This window comes from Papio anubis, chromosome 2 (genome assembly GCF_008728515.1).
Source record: "Papio anubis isolate 15944 chromosome 2, Panubis1.0, whole genome shotgun sequence".
Taxonomy (NCBI): domain Eukaryota; kingdom Metazoa; phylum Chordata; class Mammalia; order Primates; family Cercopithecidae; genus Papio; species Papio anubis.
The window spans coordinates 133,230,074-133,250,857 of record NC_044977.1 but is presented as its reverse complement, the minus strand read 5'-3'; the positions used below and the strand labels follow the sequence as shown (position 1 = coordinate 133,250,857).

Sequence of the window (20,784 nt, the reverse complement as noted above, 5' to 3'; positions counted from 1 at the left end):
ATTCCTAATTATCATTGCTCCTCAGCTCTCTATTCCAAGCCAATGCTAGTCAGTTAAGAGTACCTCTCTGAAACTGAATGTATCCCATTTAGAGAGATCTGGCATGAATGTTTCAGCTTGACTTTATGTCATAATGGTGTGATCTCTTAAGGAGTGGACTCAAGGGAAGGAAGGCACCAAATCATCAATTTAATTCTGGTGCCTGATCACCTCCTTGCCAATCTAATTAATTTCTACATCTTTACTCAACTAAACATTTCCTCCTTTAAAGAAAAAAAAGCCTTTCATTCATCTTATATTCGAAGCACATGGAAATGGCTAATTCTACTCTAATTCTGTATTTACCAACCATTCTTTGAGCCATGATTTCAGTCTCCACCAGCAGACGCTTCCTATCAACAAATCTTTTAATTTACAAAGGATTAGATACCAGGTGCATGAATTCCTGTGAGTGAAGCAATAAATATGAATTTTTTCAGCTTGCACTTGGTCCTGAAGAGCCAAGAGAAATGATCTACAGGAAACAAAAGGTATAATCTGGCTCCCTCTGTCCTCCGGAGAAAAGGTTGAAAAGGGTCTGCTGATGTTTCCTATTCTTCTCTGGCCAACTTATCAAGGCAGCAGACCAGCTAGAAATTAGTGGCAGAAGCTCCAGCTGATAATAGAGGTGCATTTGGCTGGAGCTTCTCCTTGCTTCTTATTTTCCTGGGAATCAAACAGGTAATCAGGAAGCAGCTGGAGAGAAAGTGGATCCAAAAAAAAGGTAACTAGGTAAGAACCCTGCACGAAGAAGTAACAATATATAGTAGAGTTGATACTCTGTAATGGTGTTATAAAACATGTCTGCAAATTTTTGATGCTTCTCCCATTGAGAGGTGAATAGCTATGTCCTCTTACATGACTCTGTGTCAATCTTAGTAACTTGGTTGTAGCCAACAGAATACATCCAAAGTGACACAGCATAATTTCCAAAGCTAGTTCAGTAAAGGTTTGTGCCTAGTTCTTGGGATGCTGATATGGTTTGGCTGTGTGAAAACAGACTCATAGAGTAAATTGGTACCAGTAGAGTGAGGCAGTGCTGTAAAGATACCCGAAAATGTGGAAGTGACTTTGGAACTGGGTAACAGGCAGAGGTTGGAACAGTTTGGAGGGCTCAGAAAACAGGAAGATATGGGAAAGTTTGGAACTTCCTGAGACTTGTTGAATGCTTTTGACCAAAATGCTGATAATGATATGGACAATGAAATCCAGGCTGAGGGGGTCTCAGATGGAGATGAAGAACTTGTTGGGAACTGAAGTAAAGGTGACTCTTGCTATGTTTTAGCAAAGAAACTGGTGGCATTTTGCCCCTGCCCTAGAGATCTGTGGAACTTTGAACTTGAGGGAGATGATTTAGGGTATCTGGCAGAAGAAATTTCTAAGCAGCAAAGCATTCAAGATGTGACTTGGGTGCTGTTAAAAGCATTCAGTTTTAAAAGGGAAACAGCAAAAAAATTCAGAAAATGTGCAGCCTGATAATGTGATAGAAAAGAAAAACCCATTTTCTGAGGGGAAATTCAAGCCAGCTGCAGAAATCTGCATAAGTAACAAGGAGCCAAATGTTAATCACCAAGACAATGGGAGAGATGTGTCCAGGGCATGTCAGCGACCTTTACAGCAGCCCCTCCCATTAGAGGCCCAGAGACCTAGGAGAAAAAAATGCTTTTGTGGGTGAGGCCCAGGGCTCCCCTGCTCTGTGCAGCCTAGGAACTTGATACACTGCATCCAGCCACTCTAGTTGTAGCTAAAATGGGCCAAGGTACAGCTTGATCTGTGGCTTTAGTGAGTGCAAGCCCCAAGCCTTGGCAGCTTCCATGTGGTTTTGGACCTGTGGGTGTACAGAAGTCAAGAATTAAGGTTTGGGAACCTCCACCTAAATTTCAGAAAGTGTATAGAAATGCCTGGATGCCCAGGCAAAATTCTGCTGCAGGAGTGGGGCCCTCATGGAGAACCACTGCTAGGGCAGTGCAGAAGGGAAATGTCAGATGTGAGCCCCTACACAGAGTCCCCACTGGGGCACTGCCTAGTGGAGCTTTGAGAAGAGGGCCACCATCCTCCATTTCCCAGAATGGTAGATTCAATGACAGCTTGCACTGTGCACCTGGAAAAGCAGACACTCAGCCCATGAAAGGAGCCAGGAGGGTGCTGTATCCTGCAAAGCCACAGGGGCAAAGCTGCCCAAGGTATGGAAACCCATCTCCTGCATCAGTGTAACCTGGATGCGAGACATGGAGTCAAAGGAGATTATTTTGGAGCTTTAAGATTTGACTGCCCTGCTGGATTTTGGACTTGCATGGGACCTTTAGCCCCTTTGTTTTGGCCACTTTCTCCCATTTGGAATGGCTGTATTTATCCAGTGCCTGTACCCCCATTGTATCTAGGAAGTAACTAACTTGTTTCTGACTTTACAGGCTCATAGGTGGAAGGGACTTGCCTTGTCTCAGATGAGACTTTGGACTGTGGACTTTTGGAGTTAATGCTAGACTATGGACTTTGAGTTAATGCTGAAATGAGTTAAGACTTTGGGAGACTGTTGGGAAGGTATGATTGGGTTTGAAATGTAAGGACATGAGATTTGGGAGGGTCAGAGCAGAATGATATGATTTGGCTGTGTCCCCACCCAAATCTCAGCTTGAATTGCAGCTCCCACAATTCCCACGTGTCATGGGAGGGACCCAGTGGGAGGTAATTGAATCATGAGGGCAGGTCTTTCCTGTGCTGTTCTTGTGATAGTGAGTAAGTCTCACAAGATCTGATGGTTTTAAGAAGGGGAGTTTCCCTGCACACACTGTCTGTCTTCCCTGCTGCCATGTAAGGTGTGACTTGTTCCTTCTTGCCTTTTGCCATGATTGTGAGCCCTCCCCAACCATGGAGAGAACTGTGAGTCAATTAAATCTCTTTTCTTATAAATTACCCAGTCTTGGGTATGTTTTTATAAGCAGTGTGAAAATGGACTAATATAGATGCTCACTCCTGGAGCCCTGAGCTTTCATATAAGATCACCACCTACTCTGAGGCTGCCACATCCTGAGAAAACCCATGCACTATAGACAGTGTGGATTTTAGTGTTCTAGCTAACAGTCCCAACTGAGCTTCTAATGAATAACCAGAATCAACCACCAGACATGTGAGTGAAAACCCCTCTAGCCATAGAGTCTTCCCAACTGAGGCTCTAGAGATAAGCCATCATCATTTCCCTAGCTAGATTTCTAACCCACGGAATCTGTGAGCATAATAAAATGGCTCTCTTATACCACAAAGTTTCGGGGGTAGTTTGTTACACACAACAGTAACCAAAACACCAACTCTGTTGAATCCCTGAAAATCTGGTTGAACCACATACTGATAAATACTGATGTTCATATAAATGCTATGTACATGCTATGTAGCCTCTCTACTAATGGTAGTGATCACCTAGCTTCTTAAAGCTTCTTAAAGCTGGGTGATCACTACCATTAGTAAAGAGGCTACATAGCATGATGCTACAAACATGAGGTATAGAGCTAAATTTTGGCAAGCTACCTCCTGAACCTCCATGTCATGATCTAGTAAACAGGAATAGCAATTTCTGTCATGCAGAGTTCTCATGTGGATTAGAGTTGATGTGCATAAAACACCTAGCAAAATGCCTCACAAAGAAGCAGAACCAATTTTTTAAATAGTTAAAATAACAATACTATAATTTTCTGATTTTATGTTCCTTTTATTTTATGAAGCTTTATTTTGTGAGTGATTTCCTAATTTTATGAATCATACTCACTATATACTGCTATGGATGGACATACCTATAAAGAGTGTTTGGGTTCAATGATAAATATAATTAGAAAATGAGAGTGCCATGAAAAACAAATACAGGGTTATTAGTGCCTTTAGCTGGAAATCAGCGTGTCCTACACAGCTGACTGCCATGAGTAAGACTGAGCTGTGATCATCAGAATGACTGAAAATTAAGAAAGAACATTAATTCCCAAAGGAAATCACTGTACATCTCATTATTTCAGGAATAACCTACCTTAGGACTTTAATTAAAAATAATATTTATTCAAAATAAATGAGTGCTGGCAGGTTTCTGCAGAATTTGTAATCTTGGTTATGCTAAATTTTCTTATATTAAGGCAAACATCATTAATCTCATTTGAGATGCCCTCCTGTCTGACAGTCCTTACAGCACTGGGGCAATTTCTTGCAGAACTCTTTTTATCTTCACAAAAGAGTTATAACTCATGCAGATACCTAATGTGAAAAGGTCTGGGCAATTACAGCCTTCACTTTGAGATCTACACTGGTACTTTATCATGTTAGCAAGCATCTCATAGTAAATTTGCTCTCAGAAGCAGGCCAATATTTCAACATTACCATAAAATTAACAGTGGTTATTTTATTATTTATTTATTCCTACCAATCTTTGTTTCAGAAAACCTCCAGGTGTTTTATCAAAATTCATAGAATATGACCAGATGAAACAGAAATTTCAGCAAGCCAGTGGATAAAATGGGACAAAAGAAAGAATGAAAGTAGAATAGTGATAGGGTTTGGCTGTGTCCCTACCCAAATCTCACCTCCAATTGTAATGTGAGTTGTAATCCCCACATGTCAAGGGAGGGACCTGATGGAAGGTGACTGGATTGTAGGGGGAGATTCCCCCATGCTGTTCTCATGATAGTGAGTGAGTTCACACAAGATCTGGTTGTTTGATAAGTGTCTGGTGCTTCCCCCTTCTCTCTCTGTCTCCCACCCACCACCATGTAAGACATACCCTCCTTCCCCTTGGCCTTCCACCATGATCGTAAGTTTCCTGAAACCTCCGGTAGTATCTTTATAGTAGTGTGAAAACAGACTAATACAGAACATTGGTACCAAGTAGTGGCACATTCTTATGAGATATCCAAGAACATGGAGACAACTTTGGAACTGGTAACTGGCAGAGGTTGGAGCAATTTGGAGGTCTCAGAAGAAGACAGGAAGATGAGGGAAAGTTTGGAGCTTCCTAGAGACTCGTTGAATGGCTTTAACCAAAATGCTGATAGTGATATGGACAATGAAGTCTAGGCTGAGGTGGTCTCAGATGGAGATGAGGAACTTATTGGGAACTGGAGTAAAGGTCATTCTTGCTATGCTTTAGCAAAGAAAGTGGTGGCATTTTGCCCCTGCCCTAAAGATCTGTGGAACTGATGATTGGATCATGAGGGTGGTTTCCCCCATGCTGTTCTCATGATAGTGAGTATGTTCTCTCAAGATCTGGTTGTTTGATAAGTCTCTGGTGCTTTCCCCCTTATTCTCTCTTGCCTGCCACCGTGTAATACATGCCTCGCTTCCCCTTTGCCTTCCACCATGATTGTAAGTTTCCTGAGACCTCCCCAGTCATGCAGAACTGTGAGTCAATTAAACCTCTTTCCTTTAAAAATTACCCAGTCTCAGGTAGGATCTTTATAGCAGTGTGAAAACAGACTAATACAAACAGGTAAGAAGTTAGAAGGAATGAGGTTAATCTCCACAATGCATACTGTAAAATTTTGTAAAGTCATATACTTTCGAGTTTGCCAGCTGATTGTTGGGTCATATTTCAAGTCTTATATAACAGTTAACACTGATAATTTTGTTCTCTAGCTATTCTGATTATTTTTGTGCAAGTTACTAATAGATACTCATACTGGGTTAAATAGTACCCTCCCTTAAAATGCACATCCACATGAAAAATGTGAATATGACCTTATTTGGAAATAATGTCTTTGCAGATATAATCAACTTAAGATGAGGTCATAGTGTATCAGAGTGGGTCCTAAATCCAGTGACTGGTGTCTTTATAAGGAGAAGGAGAACTGGACTCAGAGACACACGGGGGGAGAAGGCCATGTAATGACGGAGGAAGAGATTGGAGTGATGCAAGGCAAGCCAAGTGTCAACAACCATGAGAAGCTAGGAAGAGGCAAGGAAGGATTCCTCCCTAGAGCTTCCAGAGGAAGCACAGCCCTGCAACAGCTTGATTTCAGACTTTTAACCTTCAGAACTGTGAAAGAATAAATTTGTGTTGTTTTAAGCCACCAGGTTGTGGTACTCCCTAAGAGACTAATAAAATGCTTAAACATTTTTTTTTCCTGAGAACCTAGAGTACATATTCAATATAAATATAAAGGTTTGAAGGGGAGAAAATAAGGTAAAAGAAAGACTCTCCTAAAAATATTGCCTAGTAAGTTTTTTGTTTAACGCCTATGACTCTACAATAGGTGACAAAACAAGTAACAAGTAAACAAATGACTAATGTTATGAGAAAAAAATTTGGAAGCAGTCACCTTTAGTTTAATAGATTGTTTTTATATGGAAATATGGGCTTTTGATATTGTATTATATACATCATTAGAGTCTAATTTTGCAAAGCTATACAGGGAGGACTGTCTTCATAAATAAGAAATTGAAAGGCAGGCACTTTAAAGCAGAGACCAAAATGATGTCAATCTATTTTAAGACTGACTAACGAGAATTAAAAGGGTAATGTAATACCCAGAACCTGATAAAGTTGTGCTAACCTTTTGTGGTCCAAATGAAAAAGTTAATCTGTAATCTAAATATCCTGCAGAAATAAAACAACTCTCTCATGGCCCTGGAATTTTAAAATATGACCGTTCATTGATATGGTTGGTAACTGGTGTCCACTCACAAAGACCTACTGCTAGGAGTCAGGGTGCTTTGCTTCTCAGCTCTCACAACACAAGACCTGCCATCAACATAGTTTTGAGTTACACTCAAAAGGCAGTATGTGAATGTTACCAGGATCATGTTTCTCTTTCATGCCATGAAAACTCACTCTAACTAGATCATAGGCTTGCAGTCTATGGGCCAGGTTCACCCAAAGATTGGCTTGGCCTGCTATTTTGTTTTTAATTAATTGTTAACTTTAAAAAATTAGATTTCGTAAACAATTCCATATTACCAGTGGGCATGAATTTCTTCAGGGCAATCATCTAGAGCTGAGTAGCAGTATTCCTCCTGCTGGAGGCAAACTGCCTCAGTGCCCGACTGTGCCCACCATGCCAGGTTCCTGTGAATATACAGCACAGTGATAAGAGCTGGGGTCCTCTGGCTGTTTGACCTTGAGCAAGCAGTTTTTCTTCTCTGACCTGTATCATCCTCTTATATACAATGGGCATCCTTATAGTGTTTATCTCATTATATCATTTGAGGGATTAAGAGAGTTAAAATTTGTAAAGCACTTAGAGCAGTGCCTGGCACACAGTAGAAACTCAACAAATGTTAGTTTTTATTTTTATTATTATTAACTTTTTTTTTTTTTTTTTTTTTTTTGAGATGGAGTTTCACTCTTGTTGCCCAGTCTGGAGTGCAATGGCGTGATCTCGGCTCACTGCAACCTCTGCCTCCCAGGTTCAAGCGATTCTCCTGCCTCAGTCTCCCAAGTAGCTGGGATTACAGACCTGCACCACCACGTCCAGTTAATTTTTTTTTTTTTATTTATTTAATTTTTTTTTATCTTCAGTAGAGACGGGGTTTCTCCATTTTGGTCAGGCTGGTCTCAAACTCCCAACCTCAGGTGATCTGCCCGCCTTGGCCTCCCAAAGTGTTGGGATTAGGTATGAGCCACTATGCCCGGCATTATTATTATAATTAATTCTTATTCTCCTTATCATCTTACCTAGTTCACTTGCCTCACATTTTTACTTGCCTGATCCCTATTGGTGTTGTGTTTTTGACTCCAACTCTAGGTAAAGCCCTACCCTCAACTGGAGGTGAAGGAGACAGCTAGTCTCCTGTGTGTTAGCCAGTGAGTGTCCCAGCTGAGGTTATACTCAGTGATTAAGAGCCCAGATTCTACAGTCAGACAGCCTGAGTTCCAGTCCCAGTTCTTCCACTTTCTGGCAATACAGCCTTCGGCAAATTAGTTAATTCTCTAAAACCTGTGTTCACTTATGTAAAATAGTAATAAAACTGTTGTGAATTGCAGGAACAGAAAACCAGACAACACATGTTCTCACTTATAAGCGGGAGCTGAATGATAAGAACACATGGACACGTTGGGAGCAACAACACACAATGGGGCTGGTGGAAGGCTGCGACCGGAGGGAGAGCATCAGGAAGAAAAGCTAAAAAGGATGCAAATCAACCCATCACCTAGGTATTAAGCCCTGCGTGCATTAGCTATTTATCTTGATGCTCTCCCTTCCCCTACACCCCCAATAGGCCCCAGTGTGTGTTGCTCCCCTCCCTGTGTCCCTGTTATTCAGCTCCCACTTACAAGTGAGAACATGTGGTGTTTGGTTTTCTTTTCCTGCATTAGTTTGCTGAGGATAGGTGATGGGTTGATTTGTGCAGCAGACCACCATGGCACACGTTTACCTATTTAACAAACCTGCACATCCTGCACATGTACCCTGGAACTTAAAGTAGGAGTTGAAGAAAAAAAAAAAAAAACTGTTGTGAATTAATGTGCCTAGTAAACAGGTTTTAGCTTTTATTATTAACAACCTGCAGCAAACCCCAGCATTCTCCACCCCCCACCCCTACCCCCTGCCTGGCAACCTCTGGCCTCGGCTGTCTTATTTCTCCCAACAGACTGCCAGTGCCATTCAGCAGTGTGAGCCTTCCTGGAGGCTGTTTCCCAAGGGAATTTCTAGGTCTTTGGGAGATATGAATTGGGAGGAAATCAGGTATAGCTTGGAGCCACTCATTCTCAATTCCCTAGCTCCCCTTTACCTTGTTACCCCAGAATATATACCACAAATGGCATTAAAACTCACATGGCCTTATAATGACTATTGTGTCCTTTCTAGCTTCTTGAAATTAAAAACAATTCTTATGTGATTATTCCTCCAATTTCAAATAGTAAAGACATCTAAGCATATGACAAAGAGACGAAGTCATTCCAGGTCCTTAATGTTTTCCAAAATAATTTACTTGTCCTCTGAACAGACTTCAATTGATTGCCTTGGCAGTGGGGCCTCCAAACTACAGTGTGAACTCTCTTCAAATCTTATCAAGGATTTAAAAATAACACTCTAGACAGCCACATTAAAGTGTTCCTGAGAACAGATGACCTCAACAGTATTTTCTGAAGAGTGCTTTCTACTATTCAACTTGTTTTAGACTCTATAATTCTAAGATTTTTTTATTTTTTAAAAGAAGTGTTTCTAAGACAGTAGCAACTATCAAGGTGTTGACTCAACACAAAAATCTTTCTTATAAAATTATTGTCTGTAGAAAAAAGCTTTCAGAATCTCAATGACAATAAGATTCAAGAATAGCTGAATGTTAAGTTGATTTTTAAAACTTAATCAGGAAAAACACAAGCATGATCATAGTAGCCTTGTGTTTTAAGCCAAAAAAAAAGAACAATCCAAAAATCCATCAACAGTAGATGGGTAAATTACTTGTGGCAAATTCATATACTAGAATACAACAAAGAAAAATAATAAACTGTTGCTACACACAATGACAAGGACGAATTTTGCAGACATTATGTTAAGTGAAAGAAAGAAATCTCAGAATACTGGTTACCCTAGAGGGACATGGATAGGAAAGGAACATAAGGGAATTTTCTTGAGTATTGGAAATACTTTATATCTTCAACTGGGTGTTGTTTACATAGGTTTACACATATGTAAAAAACTATTGAGCTATACATTGAAGTGTAGTAGACTTTATCATGTTTAAGTTACACCTCAATTTAAAGCGTAAATTGTAAAGACTAAGCAAGCTTTGGATGTGGACTTTCATTCATCAACTGCTCATGAATCCATTACGGGCTGTGTGGAAAGTTGGAGTTTTGTCACCAAAATAATTGGTATATTTGTATTTTACATTGCCATTCAAATTATTTGTCTTTAAAGTAACAACCTTTGTTTTATTCATTGAATGACAGTTTCAGTGTTGTTTTGTTTTTCAGGAAAATTGAAAAACTTCTTTATGTACTTAAACCAAACAACCTAAGTTTGGATACTCCCAGCAGCTTTACATTTATGTCATTCCACAGCATCAAGGCCTTTTTGTCATCATGAGAGTTGGCTATGGGTGCAGTGAGAAGGGAACGGCCTTCAAAATCATCAGGTCTGGATCAGAATTCACATTAAACCACTCACCAGCTAGAAGACCACTTATAGTTGAACCATGCAAGCTAAAAATCATTTCCCCCACCTGAACCTCTGTGTTGGCACATGCAAAATATAAATAATGCCTTCCTCATAGCATTATTGAGAGAATTAGTTGGGATAAAAGTTTACAAAACTCTTGGTGGATACTTTTTTTTTTCTTTTTCTTTTCTTTTCTTTTTTTTGGGGGGGTGGGGGGATGGAGTCTTGCTCTGTCACCTAGGCTGGAGTGCAGTAGCATGATCTCAGCTCACTGCAACCTCTGCCTCCTGGGTTCAAGCAATTCTTCTCCCTTAGCCTCCCAAGTAGCTGGGACTACAGGCACATGCTACCACACTAGGCTAATTTTTGTATTTTTAGTAGAGACAGGGTTTCATCCTATTGGTCAGGCAGGTCTTAAACTCCTGACCTTGTGATCCGCCTGACTCGGCCTCCCAAAGTGCTGGGACTACAGACGTGAGCCACCGCATGCAGCCCAGTAGATACTTTTTAAACAGGAACTATTACTGAATAGAAATTAGCACTTACCTAAATCATTATTTTATTTATTCTTTTCAAATTTTATTTTATGTTCATGGGGTACATGTTTGTTACATGGATAAATTGTGTGTCACGGGGGTTTGTTGTACAAATTATTTTATCTCCCAGGTAATAAGCATAGTATCCAGTGGGTAGTTTTTCAATCCTCACCCTCCTCCCACCTTCCAACCTCAAGTGGGCCCCAGTGTCTATTGTTCTCTTCTTTGTGTCCACGTGTATTTCATGTTTAGCTCCCACTTGTAAGTGAGAACATGCAGTATTTGATTTTCTGTTCCTGCATTAATGACCTTAGGATAATGACCTCCAGCTGGATTCATGTTGCTGCAAAGGACGCCATCTCATTCTTTTTTATGGCTGTGTAGTATTCCATTGTGTATATGTACCAAATTTTCTTTATCTAGTCCATCGTTTATGGGTGTCTAGGTTGATTCCATGTTTTTGCTACCGTAAATAGGGCTGCAATGAACATACATGTGTATGTGTCTTTATGGTAGAAAGTAAAGGATTATTTTTTAAAGATTATGAAATACATCCCTAAGTATCCAAGCCTCAAAGATACACATCAAAGAAATGAGGGAAAGGCCAAAACTTTTGCCTATGTTTATTAAACAACAGTATAATCTTTGGCTCAGCCATGACCCAGTAGCAGATCTTGACTTCCTCTCCAGATTTTTCTGTCATCCTCACCCACTCTGCCCATCCATCACTGAAACAGATCATTCCTCTGCTTACATACACCCTCATACCGCCTGAATTCTTACAACTCCCTCACTACCACCTGAATTCTAGGACCCAACTCCAGGGCCCAAAGCCCCAGCTTCTTGCCTCTAGCATCTTTTCACTAAAGCCGATCTCTTTTTACCAGCCCCCTCAAAAGTGGTATTTACTCAATAGTTTTCAAACTAAAATATGCCTGAATTATAATTTGTGCAAAATAAACCACTAGTCATAGGCATACACATCTACAGATAAAAGCTGCAAAAGTAAATACGACTTTAAAAGTCTGCCACTTTTTTCCTTTGTTAACTCAATTCTTCTTTAAATTTTTGCTTCACTGGAGGAAACATTTGCTCTAGAGAGTATATTTCTTAAAAGGAGAGGATTGCTATTTAGGGAAGGACAATTCATTGTGCCAGACTGTGAGTGAGATGTTTAGTGCCCTTGGCCCTACCCAGTGAGGGCAATAAAGATGACTTTAGGAATGCAGCATGGCTAGCAACCAACTACACCTTGGCATTGTCTCCCTGGAAGAGGAAATGGGAATGACTCCCAGTGGAATGTAAGCCCAGAAGGTAAGTTAAGGTTGATTGCAGGAAAATAAAATTACATTTCTTGCACATGAGTTTGGGGGTGAAGCTTGGCACTCAATTAAAACGTATGTAGTGGAAAGAATTCAAGATTAGGAACAGCGCTGCCATGGACGTGTATACAACACCTAAGAGAGCACCAGTCAAATCATATACATTACAGCCTTGTATATTTATTAAGACAAATTTCTCATTAATAGAAGTATCATGAGAGGGAGGCACTTTTTCTAATTTGAGCAAAGATGCCATATGGACTAGAGGCAGCCCTATTGGGAGTTTGAGGACCTTGGGATCTATGCTCTTATAGGTCACTTAATTGCTATGCACCATTTTCCCATCTCTCAAAAGGATATAAAGCAAAGCTATTAGAAGTCTGGTAAGTCAGCTGACTGGAAAGAAGATAAACATGAAAAATAAAATGAAACATATATTTCTTAGAAAATGAATGCATGATATTTTAAATTTCTTTTTAATTTGAAAGAAAGATTGTGGGGTTAGACAGAGGTCCCCAAACTATCTTAGTTCATGAACCCTTAGTTCCTCAGTAATTTTTTCATTGTGCCCCCTAGGTCTAAAGAAATACTGAATAGGTCCATTGTTGTATAATTTAGATACAAACAGCATATTTCCGACCTAAAAACTTAGTAACTTCAAAAAATAATGCACATAAATTGAAAGAAACATATTTTTGTATAACTCTTAAATAATCATACTGACAGATGGGTGCCTGCCTAGCACAGCACAATTTTTCAAATCTTAGAAACAGACCGAATGTTGCCGCCAATCTTTCCTGTTACACTTTGACAGGCACTTCATTTTCATCATAGTAACTTTCAAAAACCTACCTTTCCAATAATATGACATCATCTAAAACAATGTAGTGCAATCTAATATTGAAATACACGAACTGCCCTAAACTAGCACATTGCACAATGTCTAACGCATGCCAAGTTTCTCTCAAAATTTGTCCCATAACCCCTTGTGAGTTCGCTGTGGCATCTCATTCTCAGAGGACCTCTATGCACTGTTTAAGACAAAGGGATTAGGACAAGGAAACCCTAGACACATTGAACTTAATTGTGGTAAAGGTGTTTGTAATGGCCTAATACTCATGGCTCTGGAAAGCTATAATTAAGTTAAAAGTTCAGCACTCAAGAGCCTGTTTATTTTCTTTTGGGCACATGAGATAATGTCTTCAGAAACATGAAAATTCTGAGGTGCTGTAACAACAGTATTTGTAAAATTAGCTGGGGAAAGAGCTGTCCACTAGAATGTAAGTTCCAAAAGGCCAGGCAGTTTTGTAACCTCAATGTCTAGAATAATGTCTGGGATATTACTAGTCCTTAATAAGTATTTGATAAATCAATGAAAGAAACATGAAATCACTTACATATTGAAGTCTTGGTGTTTTTAATAGAGTTGCAGACTTGGCTTGGGTTTCATGCTTTTCTCTGTATTTCCTTAGTCAGTGTCCTTCCAAATGAAACCTAAGCAACAGTATAGTTACAGATTATATATGTAAAAGTGTTTACTGTAAATATTTGCTCCATAAATAGTTAATTTTTAAAATAGGGAGGCAAAGTATGGATGGTAGTGAGAATATAGGCTTTAAGGTAAGACAAATCTGGGTTTGAATTGACATCGAATTTTAATTATTAAAATTTAATCAAATTATCAACTTTCAAATCAATTATCAAAATTCAATTATCAAATTTCTCTGGGTTCCAGCTTTTTTATATGTAATATACGGACAAACATAATATTAGACATGGTGGCTCTAAAGGTTAAATGAGAAAACATATGTAAAGCACTTAGTGCAATGCTTGGAACATATGAAGTGTAAATGAGAGCTATTATACTATTAGGCAATTTTTCAATTTACTTCGCTCATCTCATTCCTCACTCGGAAGGTGAGTTTTAAGACATATGAGTAGAACTGTACATTATATATACCAGGAAAATGCTCAAATGCTACTTTAGGATTTCACTGGTCTGGAATGCTTTTCCACTAGACATCCACTTCCTTCTTATGGGTCTTTGCTTAAATTCCCCTTAGTAAGGCATACACAAAACTTGCTATTTATAGTTGCACTTCTCCATACTCCTTACCCTGATCAGCTTTTCTGCCTAACACTTATCACCTTACAATATACTATTTTCTATTTTGTTTGTTTTGAGTCTGTCCTTACAAGAACATAAACTCCAAGAAGGAGATTTTTGTCCATTTTGTTCAATGATGCCTAAGATTGTAGATCAGTCCCCAATACTGGGTAGTCACTCAATAAATATTTGTGGAATTGAATTTATGTGATTTGAATATATTCCCACTTAATTTTGTACTTTTTAGTTTGGGTCCGCTTAGCTTGTCAGCATGATTTTGAAAAATGATTACCAGCTTTCATCCTGCATCTTTTAAGTATGACTCCTGACTCACATACCATATACCCAGCACTCACCGAGGAAAGCTCCAGGTACCCAGCTCAGTTCAATCACAAGCTGTGTGAACCCTGGCAATTTATTCAGCTTCTTTGTGTCTTGAATGTATCATCTATACATGGGGATAAAAGCCATCTCTACTACATAAAACTGTTAATGAGGATTCAATGAGGTAATGCATTTGGAGTGCCTACAACAGTGCCTGGCACACATTCAATAAATATTAGCTATTATGATGATATTTACAGCCAAGTCCAGGACCCTCTCCTCTCAGTCCTGTTCTGTTTCTCTATTCCTCCCATGCTGGAGTATTCATTCTCTCCTGACCCACCCTTTCTTTCATTTCCACCTCTTACCCATCAGTTCTGAAAATGATGTCAAGGTCTCTTCAGTGCCAACTCTCCTGTGCCCTCCTATTTTTTTTGCATTTGTCGTTAGATCCAAACTGCTTTCACAGGCTTCAGCTAATTCCCTAACTAATCTGTGCCTGGACTAAAGCTTTTGTAACAATATGATTCTAAAAAAATTCCCATAGAAACTAGAGGGTAACATTACAAATTTACTTGGCCTTAATCCAGAACTATTGTAATACTATCTTTTATCACATAACTTACTCCATTTCAAGTTTTTTTAAGTATGGCCTCCTTCACATCTTGTGCTTGTACTATTTTAAAGAGGAAAACAATTTAAGGTCTTGTAAAACAATTTTGTTTGCCTTGAAATTTATTTAGAAATTTTAGAAATTGTGTATCTATGCTCTCAGAGCTTTATTCTGAGTCCAGAGGAAAAGAAAATATCCTCTTCCCTGGATGGGCTGTGCCATCTCATCTTGGGCTGTGAAGTCTGCCCTACCTCGTGCTACTAGTCTCAGGGGAAGGAAGCTGGCAGAGAACTTGGCTAAAAAGCGGGGGTGGGGAGTAAAAGGTCCAAAGGATTAAATTTCCAGCTCTCAAAATAACCCCTGACTACTCCTGTCACCTCCAAATCAGGCCCTGCACACTTCTTTATGCTGGCAAAGTGCCACCCCTCTGGCCTGATCCCAGGGGGCCCTGATGAGCTATGGATGCCCCTTTATCTCTGCAAGACAGCCCTGTAGAGAAGCTGGGGAGCCCACTGAATTAAAGGTGGACATGCAAGATGTATTTTCTCTTTTCTTAAACTCTTACCGTTCTTCTCCTTACTTAATCTCTCTTCTGTCTTCTCCTCCATCTGTCTCCAGGCTCCTGAAAGGCCCCGTGATAGTGTTTTCTAAAACGTAGTAATTTGAGTACCACTATCATGATGTTCCCCTCCCCTGCTCTGCCTAACCCCCTGCCCCACCATATCCAAATCCCACCTGTTCTATTCGATAGCTTACTTTTTCACTTAAAAATGCAAAATCTAGCTCTTAATGTATAGCACTGCTTTAAATTTAAAATCAGTCTCCTTGCCATAAATGGAAAGCTCCCTGCTAAATGTAATGCAAACAAAAATACATGGTAGTGGAATTTTAGTTGGATACGGCTGCTTGCTGCAGGCCTGTGCCTGAATCCTGCTGTTAAGAAATGCTGGAGAAGTGTTAAAAACATATCAGAATCAAAGTGAGACTTGATCTTTGAAAGAGAGACACAGAAAGACAACCGAAAAGAGAGCAGCTTTCTCGTTTATTTTTTAATACTACGTCTACATATTATTTAAGCGTTTCCCACTTTGGGAAACATTATTGCTTTGAGTTTCAAACTCACAAGAGGTAAAAAAGTTTGTTGAAATCTAATAGGCTTCATCCCATTTCCTTCAAGAACTATTTGCTAACTGTACTAAAAAACGTTTTGCACATTTTTTTCTCATTATTTGTTCACAGCTTTTGACTACCAGAGAATGTTTCGGATACAGGACTAATTCCTGTGGATGACAGAATGCGACCGTTGAATGGGACATTGGGTGTCATCTGGTCCAAATCTTGACCCCTTTTCATTTTCCCCGAAAAAAAAGACTTGTGGCTCGGAACCGAGGGCGGCATGCCCAATGTCACAGAAAGGGTGGTCTAATGTTTTGGTTCCTGCAGCCCAGAGAACAAGCTCTCCCATCCCACGGGAGCCTTGGTGAAAAGCTGCCCGGCCGGCGCAAGGCCAAACTTCTCGCCTCCACTGTGTTGATTGTGGTTGCCAGGGCAGCCGCGCATTGCTCTCCGCCTCGTCCTGGTGACGTCACAGAGCAATGTCCAATGGGAAAGCACCTCGGCGTCACGCACCTCCTTTCCCGGCGGGCACCGCCTGCGCAGCGAGTGAGGCGTCGTCAGTGCTGGAGGCAGGCTCCGGTCGCGGCCGCGGCTAGTTAACATCGGTTTTCCAATCTGTCCGCGGCTGCCGCCGCCCAAGACAGAGCCAGAATGTTCAGGATGCTGAGCAGCAGTTTTGAGGATGACCCCTTCTTCTCGTGAGTTATGGGAGCCAGGAGTCCGCGGTCGCGCGGGAATTAAGGAATTTTGAGGGGACCTATTTTAAGGGAAAAGAGCGAGTTTTAGAGGACGAGAGAGAATTCGGGGTAACTCTGGAGGCGGTTTGAAGGAGACGAGGATATAGAGCCCTGGGAGGGAAGGGAGAGGAGGAGTTAGGGGTGTGTGAGAGAGGGAAGAGAAGGATTTGGGCTCATGAGGTGAGGAGGGTTTCGTTTCTATCAAAATCGGCTCGAAAGTCAGGAACAAAAATCGAAAAAGATCACAAAATCACGAAAGAAACAAAACATAAGTCGAAGTTAAAGTCATAAAATCATGGTCCGGAAAAAGTCTAAAGGAAAGTTAAAACAATAAAATCATAAATCGAGAGGTCATCATATCGTTCGCATCAAAATCGGCAGGTCTCATAAATCAGCAGGTCACAATAAATCGAAATCGAAAACATCGTCGCTTTATTCAAGGATTCGCATATCAGAAATCCGGTCATCACGTCGGCAGAAGTCGCATAATAAATCGAAAAAGTCCTTTCAAATCGAAAAGGATCCTTTCAAATCCGAGAGTCTCTTAATCATCGCGGTCATAATAAAATCGAGATCCTCATATCATAAAATTCATAAAATCGAAATCGTCGTAAATAAAGTGAAAATCCGGCGAAAGTCAGAAAATAAATCCCGGGTCCGAAATCAATCCAGAAAAGTCAAAATCTCTAAAATCGGCGTCCGGTGCGTCAGGCATTCGAAACAAATCATCGCGTCGTCACTTCATCCCGAAAAAATTAAAGTCATCAAACGTCAAACTCTTCCCTAAAGTCTCAGAAATTAAACAAATCAAAATTCGCTCCATCGAAATTAAAACAAAAATCATAATTCGGCTTCATCGCGTCATATCATCAAAGCGTCATCATCAAATTAAATCAAAAGCGTCCACTTCATCGAAAAAGGTCAAAGGAGAAATAAAGGTCAGAAGGATTCGGGAAGTCGAGAAAAAGGGTCGACTCACATAAAGTCCAGCTCAGATCGTCCAGATCGTTCAGGAAATCAAAATCTCAGAAGGTCGTCGTCGTTCCGTCCGTCGCTTATCGTCAAATCGAAGTCATATCGTCGTCAAAATTCATAATCTCGAAAGTCATATCATCCGCGCAATCATCATCATCATCAAAAAGTCATGTGAGGCAGAGGAAGGAGGGTTTGAGGGCATGAGGTGTAGGGGTAGGAGGGTTGAGGGTGTGAGGTGGACAGAGGAGAGTTGATGGCGTGCAGTGCGGGGGGGAGGGTTTGGGGGCGTGAGGTCGGGGGAGGAGGGTTGAGGACGTGAGGTAGACAGAGTTGAGGGCCCCAGGTGCGGGGAGGAGGATTTGGGAACAGGAGGTGGAAAGAAGTCCTAGTAGCCTCCCTCCCTCACACTCCCGAGGTGCGTGCTGCTCTCCACTTGGCCGGACTTTGGGTGTCCGCCATGGCTTCCTGTGTGCAGAGTTGGCCTTTGCCCCTGCAAGGGCTTTGCAGGTGACAACTACCATCTCGGTGAAACTTATGGTGAGAATTATGCTCACATAATTTCAAATGGGATCAGGGAATATTTTATAGCTCCCCTTAAAATTGCAAATAAGAGCAGGTAATATTTTATAGCATGACAGTTCATTGAAAAGGGGAAGTTTTTAAAACAGCATTTTCCATGTGAGTGGGGAATGTGTCTATGAGAGCACAACAAAGTTGGAGAGTTGTACTCTCTCTTCGAAGTTGTTGGACGTTGCCAAGTGCACTGTTTTCTTTGCTCGCTTTGTTACAGAGCTAACCTTGTTTGTGAAGGGACTCCTCTTTCTGTCAAAACTAAAAATAGTACAGGGAGCTGATAGTTTAACACCTCAGGTAAGCAAGTGCCATTCATTGCCTTATGAAGGTTCCCAGTGAATTAATGTGATGCCCTAGGAAGAAGGCATCCAGAAATTAGTTTCACTATGATTTATTTTTGAGTAGTGGGTTTTGGGTTTTTTTTCTTAATTCTAACTTTGGCCATTGTTACAAACATATTGACATAGTCTAGTTGTATCCCTAAGAGGGGAAATTTGTAATACTTTTTAGCCCAAGTGTTTTTTGCCAGTTTGAATTTAGAATTCATGTCTAGTTTATTTTGATCCCTTAAATTTTCTAGGTTTGCAATTTGGAGAGCATTTTTTTTAAAAGGTTTTAAAATCACAGTTTATTGCACATATTTTTCAAACAATATCTGTGGGGGGTGTTTTGTGTGTGTGTGTTCGTTTGTTTGTTTGAGACAGGGTCTCACTCTGTTACCCAGGCTAGAGTGCAGGGGCTGACGCAGCCTCCCAGGCTCATCCTTCTGCCTCAGCCTCACAAGTAGCTGGGACCACAGGAGGGAGCCATCACACCCTGCTAATTTTTTTTGTAGAGACAAGTTTTCGCCATGTTACCCAGACTGGTCTCAAACTCTTGAGCTTAAGTGATCTGCCTGCCTCAGCCTCCCAAAATGCTGGGATTACAGGCATGTACCACTGTGCCTAGCCAATGTTGTTGTTTAAATAAATGATTGACTTAAATGTGTTAGTACTGATTTAAAGCAAAATAACATTAATAATTAAAAAGATAATGAACAGTGGGAAATGAAATGATTAATATAGAAAAATAAAATAATAACTTTTTTTCTGAAGATTATTTATTAAGGCATACAGGAACTCAGGCAAATTTGTTGTGCCATTTTAGTTAACTTGTTTAGGAGCTGTTGGGATATGGACAGTGTTATTTTAACAAGTTCAAATTTTTGTATTATTGTGATTCTCTCTTTGGAAAGCCAGAGGCCAGGCATGATGGCTCACACTTATAATCCCAGCACTTTGGGAGGCTGAGGTGGGTGGATCACCTGAGGTCCATAGTTCGAGACCAGCCTGACCAACATGGTGAAACCCCATCTTTACTAAAAAAGAAAAAAAAAAAAATACAAAATTAGCCAGGCGTGGTGACACAAACTCCCAACTACTTGAGAGGCTGAGGCAGGAGAATCACTTGAACCCAGGAGGCAGAGGTTGTAGTGAGTCGAGATTGCGCCATTGCATTCCAGCCTGGGCAACAAGAGCGAAACACTATCTCAAAAAAAAAAAGAATATTTGAGCCAGAGAATATTATTTTGTAAAACCCATAATTTTATTATTTTGTATTATATAAGCTCTGGCTTTCAAGAGAATCACAGTACTACAAATCCATAGATTACTGAGCTGTTGAAGTCGTTCATATGTAAATATGACATCGTACAATGGGTAACAGCTAAGAAGATTATGATCGACAATTTTTGAGTTGTATTATATCCTTGATTATACCAAAAGTTGTTTTATATCCTTCATTGTTATAGTTAAGGATTCTATCCTTAACAAAACTGAATGTGTAATGAGTATAATATGTTCTTTAAAATGTCTAGCGGAAGTGTAATTTAAACTCTTGGGTGATTCTTTCTTAGCAAAGGCAATGAATTCAAGAGTCAGGGTCAGAAATAGTAATAGACTACAAATAGTAAGCATACAGAAGAACTCTTCCTCCATGCTTAGGATGGAAAGGACCATCAGTTACTCTTTCAGTTATCACTATCTAAAGCCTTTTTCAAATGCAGGGAGCCATATCATAAAAATTTAAGGTAAGATTGTTGCAGTTAACTTTTTTTAAGCCTAATCTCCTTTATTCATCACAAAGCTTTTGCATAGACCTTTTAAATATCCAAAACAGTGGCCAGAACTCTGCTTACAGACTACCATCTTTCATTATCACCATATTACAGTTGACTTTATAAAATTGATTCACACTTAACAATTTCTTTTCTCCACAATGAATTATATTTAACACACTTTTGGGGATAAGGGAGAAAAAGAATGTGAGTTTATGTTTATTTCAGGTAATCTATTTGATCCCCCCCACCTTTTACCTCAACTCCCAAA

The 20,784-nt window shown here is 40.1% G+C and overlaps 1 protein-coding gene and 1 long non-coding RNA gene across 3 annotated transcripts in view; one reads left to right on the top strand and one right to left on the bottom strand.

Annotated features, from left to right (window-relative positions):
- Window positions 1-647: 647 nt before the first annotated feature.
- Window positions 648-16,731, bottom strand: LOC116273810. Of its 2 annotated transcripts, none has more exons than XR_004182243.1 (3): window positions 16,647-16,731; window positions 13,371-13,467; window positions 648-735 (listed from the first exon to the last, which is right to left on the bottom strand). It is a non-coding gene; the product is annotated as an uncharacterized LOC116273810 (long non-coding RNA). The 2 variants fall into 2 exon arrangements; XR_004182242.1 differs by lacking the exon at window positions 16,647-16,731 and adding an exon at window positions 14,437-15,720.
- MLF1 (myeloid leukemia factor 1) overlaps window positions 16,624-20,784 on the top strand; it is a 36,530-nt gene continuing 32,369 nt past the window's right edge. Inside the window, exon 1 of the mRNA XM_003894897.3 lies at window positions 16,624-16,831. Coding sequence (XP_003894946.1) covers window positions 16,785-16,831 — 47 coding nt within the window. The 5' untranslated portion in view covers window positions 16,624-16,784. The remainder of the gene's footprint in view (window positions 16,832-20,784) is intronic.